Source organism: Microtus pennsylvanicus, chromosome 13, assembly GCF_037038515.1.
Source record: "Microtus pennsylvanicus isolate mMicPen1 chromosome 13, mMicPen1.hap1, whole genome shotgun sequence".
Classification (NCBI taxonomy): Eukaryota; Metazoa; Chordata; class Mammalia; order Rodentia; family Cricetidae; genus Microtus; species Microtus pennsylvanicus.
This window is the reverse complement of record NC_134591.1, coordinates 1,561,951-1,572,395: the sequence shown is the minus strand read 5'-3', so window position 1 is coordinate 1,572,395 and position 10,445 is coordinate 1,561,951. Positions and strand designations below refer to the sequence as shown.

General features: G+C 44.4%; 1 protein-coding gene across 1 annotated transcript in view; it reads right to left on the bottom strand.

Annotated features, from left to right (window-relative positions):
• Positions 1-1,375: 1,375 nt before the first annotated feature.
• Prpf4 (pre-mRNA splicing tri-snRNP complex factor PRPF4) overlaps positions 1,376-10,445 on the bottom strand; it is an 18,655-nt gene continuing 9,585 nt past the window's right edge. Inside the window, exons 7-14 of the mRNA XM_075944842.1 lie at positions 9,992-10,086; positions 8,758-8,816; positions 7,591-7,714; positions 5,788-5,877; positions 3,360-3,482; positions 3,136-3,243; positions 2,937-3,055; positions 1,376-2,486 (exon numbers count right to left, since the gene is read on the bottom strand). Coding sequence (XP_075800957.1) covers positions 2,293-2,486; positions 2,937-3,055; positions 3,136-3,243; positions 3,360-3,482; positions 5,788-5,877; positions 7,591-7,714; positions 8,758-8,816; positions 9,992-10,086 — 912 coding nt within the window. The 3' untranslated portion in view covers positions 1,376-2,292. The remainder of the gene's footprint in view (positions 2,487-2,936; positions 3,056-3,135; positions 3,244-3,359; positions 3,483-5,787; positions 5,878-7,590; positions 7,715-8,757; positions 8,817-9,991; positions 10,087-10,445) is intronic.

Sequence of the window (10,445 nt, the reverse complement as noted above, 5' to 3'; positions counted from 1 at the left end):
TGAATCAAATCCTAACTAGCAGTCTCACCCACTTGAAACATGGGAACATCTTTGGGTGTGCTTTTGTTAGGGACATGGACATGCGGCTGCCTGTTCTACACGACAGGATTCTTCAGTCAGAGTGATCTGTCAGCAGCATGTGTGAGGAAGAAAGGGGAAATGCTGGCTACCCACCAGCCAGGCCACACGTGCAGTCCTGGTCTTGTCGTATGGCCAACATTCTCCACATAACTAGGAAATCACTTCACACCGTCTCAAATGCTTCCACCACTTAGTAGCTGGATAATTTTGCAGGTCACTGTAGTCTGTTTTGCCCATAAAAAGGGAATATATCTCAGCAATCCTTTATTTAGATCAGGCTTTCTCTGTGTAGATTGGCTGTGCTGGATTGGAACTCACGCTGTAGAGCAGGCTGGCCTCAAACTCACAGAGATCCACCTGCCTCTGCCTCCTGCCACCACCTGGTTGAAGCAATGGCTGCTGCTCCAGATACTTGCTCTGCCTAAGGCTTACATAGTGCATTTTCAGCTCAAACGCTCTCCTGAACAACCAAAACTTGTTGTCCGAGTCAGGTTTAACCCAGAGGAACCAAATCTCGGGACGGCACAGCAGTCTCATCACTCTATCAACACTACAGGGAAGTGAAGAAAAGGTACTCTTCATGTTCGCTATCAAGGGAAAACACGAGGTTAAGGGTAAGCTCCAAATGAAGGTAGACCGAGATGCTTAGTTATAAAGAAAACACCTTTAGCTGTAATTGGAATCAGATTATAATATGTTTAGCCGGGCATAGTGGGCATGCCTCTTTAATCCTTGCACTTGCGAGACAGATGCAGGTGGATCACTGAGTTTGAGCCTAGCCTGGCCTAATAAATACACCAAGTTCAAGGTTGGCCAGGGCTACACATAGTAAAAAACTTAACAAAACTTAAAAAACAAAACAAAGGCCTCAAAACATGTCTTGCATCTCTTACATATCCATAACCTGCAGAGGAGCAGGACCGAACAGGAAGCTGACAGAGCGCAGTACTGAATACTGGGGGGACGCCAGCGCAATCCATGTAACTTTACTGTGGAGCCCAGACAGAGCTCACGGTAGTGCTCCCCAGGCCAATGACTCCGTCCCTACAATTCACAGACCCTGAGATGCAGAGGCAAGAGCACGAAGTCTGAGGCCAATCTGACCTACAGAGCAAGACTCTGTCAAAAAGACCTACACCTTTCCCCCTTAAAAAATTCACTATAAAAATCTGTGAAGATGGTAGAAATTAGACAATTCATACCTGAAACTACACTAGATCTCAAAACTAAAAAGAAGACCTCTTTGGGGTTAAGATTCATAAAACGATGAACTAGAAAATAATCCTTTCAAAGATATTTTTATGGTAGGATTTTACTCTCAGCAAGTGTATAATAAAAAAACAAGTTTGTTTGGAGCGCCCAAACATAGACTAGCGATTTCCCCCCCATTTACTGTGACATGAAGGACCCTTTAATACATAAAGTACACCCTTTAAACAGTCAACAGGAAGGAGCTGTACCACGGACATCATGTTTGTTTTATAAAAACTCCTTTGAATATGGATACAATAGCCTTAAATGGAAGAGGTTTTCAGCCACAATTCAGAGTCGCGGATACAGTTGGCACCCTCGGGAAGCTCCATGGGAAGAGAGCAAACCATCCTTGCTGCAGTTCACTGCTCGACACCCCATTCTCAGGGGCAAGAGAGGAGCTTGCCCGCAGGCCCTGCTCGGCTATCTTCCTGCTGGGTCGCATCAGTAGGGAGCACAAACCATGTTACAGAGAGCCATGTTTCAAGCAGTACAAACCCAGCTGTCAGCCGGGCAGCACATCTCAGTAATGCCACCACTCGGAAGGCAGAGGCGGGAGGGTCACTTACAATGTGAAGCCTCCTGACATATACACCAAGTTTCAGGACAGTCAGGGCTAGAGAGACAGACCTGTCTCAAAATGCCAAATAAAAAAATTTTAAAAATGAAAGAATAGTCGCAGTCCTGAACACTGACAGAGGTGGGAGGGCATCCAAAAGCGATGAAGTCGAAACAATGTCTACAAAGTTCATGGCAGAACCTGAGACAAGGATTGCTTTCTAATCATGAAGGATTTGCCATCACCTAGAGGCTGGCCTACTCAGAGTGGGGCTGATGTGAAAACCCAATCCTACACATGGTATTTGGCAGAAAACATGATAGAACACAGCACAATTCTTTCCTCTGAGGAAAATGGCTCCTTGGTGAGAGGACAAGGCCCGAGTCCTTCCATTGTCTTGCCTACTCTGCCATCCAGAGTTTGAAGGTCCTGTCATACGAGCAAGTGGCTATGAGTTGCCCATCAGAAGAAATGTCGAGGCCCATTACTTTGCCCTCATGACCAGCCAAAGTCTTCAGCGGGGACCAGCCTGGATGGGTCCAGATCTTGGCTGTGTTATCATAGGCACCTGTGAGCAGGAAGTCTCCGTGGATTGCTGTGGGAGAAATAGAGCAAGCACGAGAGATTTAAGCATTCAAAAAGATCTTAAAAACACAAAAGCACAAAAATCTGCCAAAACTAATTTGAAAGAAAGGTTATGTCTGCATTCAGATAAACCTAACACATAGATTCTACATTTCTAGGGGGCCTCCCAGGTAAGGGACAGTCATAAGGAGACTGAGAATACCCAATAATGGTATGAAGGCTATGTGATCCTTCTCTGGTGGACACTGCCTGCCTGTCCATGGAGGACAAAATGAAACAGAGCCTTCACAGAAGTCTTTGCCTCAAGAAGCAAGCTTTGCCACAGTTTTGTCTATAGGTATGGCAGAGGGAGGTAATTAAAATTTGCTTCTTTAATAGAGGTTCCATTTCTAAGTCCAATGCCTGGGCATATATTCCACGAAGTGTCTGGTGTTAAAGCTGAGACAAGAGCAAAGCTTACGCTCAAACTTGACACCAGTCACTAAATTCTGATGGGCAGGGATGGTGTAGACACAACGTCGCTGTCGAAGATCCCATACTTTGCAGGTGTTGTCACCGCTGCCAGTTGCAATGTGGTAGCTGTGGATCAGAAGTATCATAGTTAGAAACAAAGAGTACTATCTGACCAGAACCCTTCCCATTCACTGAATGTGCTTTACCCATTGGGGGAGAAATTTATTCCATAGATTTCTTTAAGGTGGCCTTCTAGGAACATAATGCACCGTCCTGTGCGCAGGTCCCAAACTCGACCAAATGCATCCAGTCCCCTGAAGAAACAACATATATGTGAATACTCAGAATCCAGTTCCACAGGGAAGCAGGGATGCCTAAGAGGTGACACTACTGACCTGCCCATCCCCTTGCTTTGTGGAGGAAGTCTTACCCAGTGCCAGCCAAAGAGCCATCTTGATGGAAGGCAATGTCATACACACCCATGCTGTGGCCTTCCTGATGCAGGATCTCCTCTTGAGCGTCTAAATCCCACAAGCGCCATGAACGGTCATAACTAAAAATAAATCAAAGAAATTATACCAATAATCAAGGAGCAAACCGATACTTTGTCTATATTCAAGGCACTATAAAAACTGTAGCTTAGCTCATGTTCTTCAAACTGTTCATTCAATCATATTAACAAGAAATTCCTTTCTGGCATAAACAATGCCCCACCATTCAAGCCTGTATGTCTTAAATGACAACCGGGAGAACAAGAACATTCTATACTTTGCTTTAGTGGCTATTAAAAAAGAACTCCCTAGCTGGGCAGTGGCAGTGCACACCTTTAATCCTAGCTTGGGAGGCAGAGGCAGGCAGATCTCTGAGTTCCGGACAGGCCCCAAAGCCAGAGAAATCCTGTCTCGAAAATCAAACCAAAACAAAAAAGAACTCCCTGGTTTAGGGTTAGGGGCTCAAGAGTAGGAGGGTAGGGCTTGCCTGATATGTGCAGGGCCCTGGGTTCAGTCACCAGCACAAACAAAAAACAAAATTCTTGAGAAACAGCCCAGCAAAGACTGAACTGTCCGTCCCCCCCAATTCCATTGTTATATCCTTTCATCCACCAAGCAAGCACTTGTATTATTTACTAGAGTCTCAACTGGATATTGGTATAAAAAATCTAGACAGACAAATAGAGCAGATACAGAATAGACCCAAATATTCATGAGTAGGGTTCACAAGGGTTCTACAGCAATTTTAATAGAAATCTTCAGTGATTTCCACATGGTGGTACAAATAGAGAAAAAATAACCTCAAGAAGGGCAAAGCAAAGAGTGGACCCTACACCAAAGAAGGCACGCACATGACTCACAAGCACATGGCAAAAGCCTGCCGCTGTCACTAACGTAAGGTGCCAGCTACAGTGGCTGAGACAGGAAGCTTGACAGAGCTACAGAACAGAGCAGCCAGAATTCAGCCCATCGTTTATTCTGGGGAGCGGGCCCTACTATGAAGCCCATGCTGGACTCAAACTTGAGGCCCTCCTGCTGAGACTTGGGACTGTAAAAGCATATGGCACTGAACCCAGCTTGCCTGAATTTTTTTAAAAAATATTTATTTATCTTATGTATATGGTGTTCTATCTGCAGGTACACCTACATGCCAGAAGAGGGCATCAAATCCCATCATAAATGGCTATGAGCCATTATGTGGTTGTTGGGAGTTGACCTCTGGAAGAGCTGTCAATGCTTTAACCACTGAGCCATCTCTCTAGCCCTTGCCTAAATATTTTTATAAAGCTAAATATAAATCCACTCTATGAACTAGCATTTGTACTCCTAGGTATTTACCCAAGAGAAAGCAGAAAAAAAAAACATAAAAAGCTTCAATAAGGATATTTATAGCTAGGGATGAAGAGATGGTTCAGTGGTTAAGAGCATGGGTTACTCTCCCAGAGGACAAGGTCTGATTCCCAGCACCCAGCAAAAGTTCCTGACCTTGTATAACTCTCATTGTAGGGGATCCAATGGCCCTTTCTGGCCTCTGTGGGCACGAGGCACACAAACATACATTAAAAGAAAAAGTATTTATAATAGCTTTATCTCAACTAGCCACAATCTAGAACAACACCCATGTGTCCACCAACAGGAGAATGCATAAACTGGCACAGACACAGAGCTGAGCTTAACAGCACAGTTGGGTATAAACAGGCAGAATGAACAGATCAAGTCAGAGGCTACTTTGGAAGGGGAGAGTAGGAAGGGGCAGTGACGGTGTGGATTATAAGCAGTATACACTTGTCAAGGTTGACTTGTATAATAAAACAATCCATTCTATTGCATGTTACTTAAACCTCAAAGAAAAATATTTTTAATAGAACTAAGCCTCACTAAACTTACAGAACCAGAAAAAGAAGTCAACAGTTGGCACAGAGAAATCTTCTCTATTAGTGTTTCAAGATAGGGTTTCTGTGTAGCCCTGGCTGTCCTGAATTTGTTCAGTAGATAAAGCTGGCCTCAAACTCATAGAGATCTACCTGTCTCTGCCTCCTGAGTGCTGGGATAAAAGGCGTGAGCTACCACTGCCCAACTCTGCTTTATTTATTTATTAAGTCTTGCTATGTAGCCCAGTCTGGCCCCAAGGCTGTGACACTCTTGCTTTAGCCTGCTGAGTTTCACTATAATGTGCTGCACATTCAGTGAGATTTAAAGTAAATGTACTCTGCCCGGACTATTTTTTGAATTTTTTCTGATTCTGACACTGAAGTTTGAGAATGTTTTAATTTAAGATCCTTGCTCTAAATATTTACCTGGCAGATAACTGAAAAGGATTATCAAAACCAACAGCTCGAACAAAGTGGACACTAACGTATGGCTTACCAGGTCGTGCCCAGGAAACGCCCTGACGGATGCCACATTACCCGAGCCACACGCACCGTATGGCCTTCAATATCTGCCACTGGCTCATCGCTGAAAGGCATAAAATACATATAGGGGTTAGACACCTTGGAGCCACGCACGGCCCATTCAGTTTATTTGCTGCTGTGCAGATACACTCGCTGTTGCTTGTCCACAGCTATCACCACGTGTGCGCTACACTGCAGCACAGGGCTGGCAGCACCTGCACAAGGCTCTGTGCTGCCTGTAACTGCACCTTTAATGCTTACAACCTTAAGGAAAACAAGAATGTATGATGGAGGAAGGTCATTGGCTAATAAAGGAACTGCCTCGGCCCATTTTATTGGTTAGGACATAGGTAGGTGGAGTAAACAGAACAGAATGCCGGGAGGAAGAGGAAGTGAGCTCAGACTCGACAGCTCTCCTCTCGGGAGCAGACGCCTCACGAGAGACGCCATGTTCCCGGCTCCTGGGCAGACACACGCGATGAAGCTCTGAACTAGAATCTTCCCGGTAAGACCGGTGCTCACAGATTGTTAGAGATGGGTTGATCGGGATATCAGAATTAGCCAGTAAGGGTTAGGGCTAAAGGGCCAAGCAGTGATTAAAAGAATACAGTGTCCGTGTAATTATTTCGGGGCATAAGCTAGCCGAGCAGGCGGCTGGGGTGTTGGGGACGCAGCCCTGCTGCCGCTCATATTACTACAAATGTAAGCTATTAAGGTTCTGTGACCACAGGGCAAAGTGATCACTATCTCAATTCATTGTGTCAATAAATTCTCTACTGAGGATTAGAGAACAAACGTTCTTCAGAGCAATGAGCAGAACAGATTCACTGCATCAAAGTAGTGCATAAATTCAAAAAGGAAAACATACTTTGGTAGAGGTATGAATACTGAAATCAGTTTTGGTTCAATGGGTCCCAAATAATCTTACCTAACCCTTAGTCTGTTCAAAGATACAAATAAAAAGAACTCCTAAGCTAGGAGGCCACTAATTTCTACTACCTAGGAACAACAGAGAGGCTGGAACACCAGAGAGGAAATAAACACGAGCCCAGAGAGGGCAATTAGAAGGAGCGCTGCCAATAAGCACACACAGACCCAAACAGTGCCCTATGGAGACAGCATTGCTAAATACTACAAAAGCCAATTAAAACTTGCCATGCTAGTTGCTGAGATCCTATCTGGCAAAGACGGCAGATGCTAATTAGTGCTTTGGAAAATTCTGAAATAAAACCTTGCCATGCTTTCTCTAGGAAAGAAAAAATGAGCATTCAAATGTCTTTCAGATCGCAGTATGCTTCTAAAATTTTGAGAGGACTAGTAAAATCACCCACATGCCCACATGAAAAAGAAAATGCTGTAGTTGGAAAATACACCCCAGATAGAGGATGACACCAGTGGCCTGTACTGCCAGACAAACCTCACTTGCCTCTCCTCTGTGGCTGTGTGCATAGATTCAGGAGCCTACAAAACTGCATTCCACCAATGCTAACATACCATGTAGGTTAACTTGGGTTGTTTACAATAACGGGAGCTGGGAATCAGTGACTACTATGCTAAATGCAAAAACTGAAGGCCAAAGCAAGTGAGGAAAGAAAATCCCAGCACACCTTCTGAGAACAAAAAAAAAGTCTATGAGAAGACATCTTCTATTTTCAGTGAGTTTCCTGGACTCCTGGAGCGTGTCTGGGGTTAAATGTCCCATTTTAAACCTAAGGGCTAGCAGACTGCCTGTCTCCTTTAGGGATGGCACTGGGGACTGCAGAATGGTAATAATCACCTGTCCAGACTCCAAAGCTTCACAGAACCATCAGCAGCACAAGAGGCCAAGTTGACATCCTTTTGGTCCAATGAGACAGTGGATTTAGGGTGGAATACAATTGCTCCTACATTTGTGTTATGGCCTAAAGAGATATAGGAGAGCAGAGTCAGAGGGTTCTTACACTAAGGAATGTGAACAAACAGTATTAAAGTGATAGTCAACTACTAAAAAAAGACTCTGTACACTCGTGGCTGGCCTTGAATTTACAAAGATCTATCTACTGCTGCCTCCTGAGTGCTAAGATTAAAGCTATGTGCCACCATGCCCAGCTATTTATTTTTTATTTTTAAGATTTAGGCTGGGTGGTGGTGGTGCACACCTTTAATCCCAGCACTCGGGAGGCAGAGATAGTAGGATCTCCATGAGTTCTAAGCCAGCCTGGTCTACACAGTGTGTTCCAGGACAGGCTGAAAAGCTACAAAGAAACCCTGTCTCAAAAAACAAAACAAAAAGGTTTTAAAATTATGTATATGTGTGAGTATGTGCACACGAGTGGTGCCTACTGAGGTCTCTGGATCTCTTGGAGCCAGAATCAGACAGTTGCAAGCCATCTGCAGTGGGTTCAGGGCCTCTGTGAAGAATGTTCTAGCTGCTGAATCATCTCTCCAGCCCCAGAGGAACTGCTTTAAACAAATACTCAAATTGTATTTTTGTTTTTAATTGGGGGGGGGCGGGGGGCAAAAAATGGCATAGTGGACTATATCTGTAATTCCAGCACTTGGGAGGCAGGAAGATACTGAATTGAAAGCCAGCCTGGGAAACAGAGTAAGATTCCATTCTCAAAAGACTAAACCAAATCAAAAAGCAAAACACAAAAAATTTTGTGTTTTTTAATTTAGATGCGGTAAAAGCCAATGTGGGTGGACAGGATGACAGACTGCATGCATGTGAAGTCATTGTTTTCTAGTGTTGTGGGGAGAGAAAGCCACACACATCCACTCAAATCAAAATGCAATGCATAGGCTGGAGAAATAACTCACCAGAACCCACATCAGGTGGCTCCGTCATCTGGTCTCTGCTGGCACTTATATATGTACACAGAGTACATACCCACGTGTATACACACAGAAGAGTGATGTCTACTGTACCTGGGTTCTTTAACAGTTTTCTGAGATAGTAACTCACCTCGAAGAGTGTGAAGGAGGTTGCAGTCAGGCACAGACCAGAGCTTGCAGAGCCCACTCCTACCAAACACAAAGGAAAGCACCTCAGTTAGGGTTGGTTTGGGAAGGAAATGCACGTTCATAGTATCACTGAAAGACAGTGTTGTCTTGCCCCATAAATTCGACAGTGGCCAACAGAAAAGCACAGGCTTGTTGAAAAGAGGGCTATAGCAGCTCCTGGGAACCAGTGGCCTCCTCAGACTATCACGGCATGCAAGCTGCTGTTCCAAATGTACAGGTCAACTTGCAAGGGAAGGGAGAAAAATTAAATTGGACCTGAAATCTGAGCAGTATTTTGCCATCTACCAAGTACTTTAGCCTTCAGCTTTCTCCTGAGCCAGAGCTTCACTTCTGCCTACTGTAGTTAGGATTAAGTTTCTTCTTTCTCAGATAGCTATGATCCAGAACAAAAAGCAAAAATAAAGTAAACCAGGGCTCAGGAATTGGCTCACATACTCAATAAAGTGCTTGGTATGCAAACACGAGGATCTGAGTCTAGGTTCCCAGCACTCATAGTTCAGTGTATAATGTCCAGAACCTCAACACTGGGATGGGCTCATGGACTGGTCAGTCTCGGGGAAGTGATAATTCCAATTCAGTAAGGGACCCTGTTTCAAAATAAAGTGGAGAGCAATTGGGAAAGGAAGGAAGAAACATCCGATACTGGCCTCTGGTCTCCACATGCACACACATGTGCATATGCCCACATGAACACACAACACACAGACAAACACCCTAGCACCCCAACTTTCCTGTATATGTGGTAATATGTACAAAGATAAGACTAATAATTAACACTTACCAAGTTCTTACCAAATGCATGACAAGTATTAGCTACTGTACCAACAGTACAGACAAAGGCACCGAGGCTCCCAAGAACTGCCTGCCTCAGTGAGACCACAGCTGGACTAAGACGTGAAAATATATACTTGGTTTATAAAATTCCCCTATGAACTACTCCAAAACAGCAGAGGAAGAACGGGATAGACATTACATGCCATGGATCTCTGGGGACCTTCAGGAGTAGTCAACACCCAAACAGAAGATCTGTGGAAGCACAGAAGCGGGCAGAGCCATGATACCCGCCTCATGAGAAGCAGGAGAAGAGGACAGAGGAAAGATATCTGCGACAAAGACATTCTTCTTTCAGAATCCATGCACAATTTAGGAAAATGTTACTGTAAAGTGAAACTTACCAACACGCTGTGGCTAGCATTTTAGAATCGGGGCTAAAGTGGCAGTAGGAGATCGGCCGGTCGTCTCCAATCTGACTGCAGAAATTATTCAAAGACTAAAAAGCAGCAACAACAAAAAAGGTGATCACTTAAAAGGCTAATCAAAGAGTTCTTTGGCTTTTCTACTTTTGGGAAAAAATGGAGATTGGGGATATGGGAGCAAGGAGGAGGCAGAAGTAACAACCTCTCAGTTTAACCCACCTCCAGATTTTTTATGCGTGCCTGTTGTTAGATGGCACTAATGTTGATGAAAGAATGGAAAGAATAGAATCAAGGCTTATCTGGAAGGCCACTTGTTTATCATAGCTTCATTATCCGCCACACTCCCGCTCCCCAACCTTGGTAACCTTGGTTGTCCTGGAACTTTGTAAACCAGGCTGAACTCAATCTCAGAGATCCACTGCCTCTCCCTCCC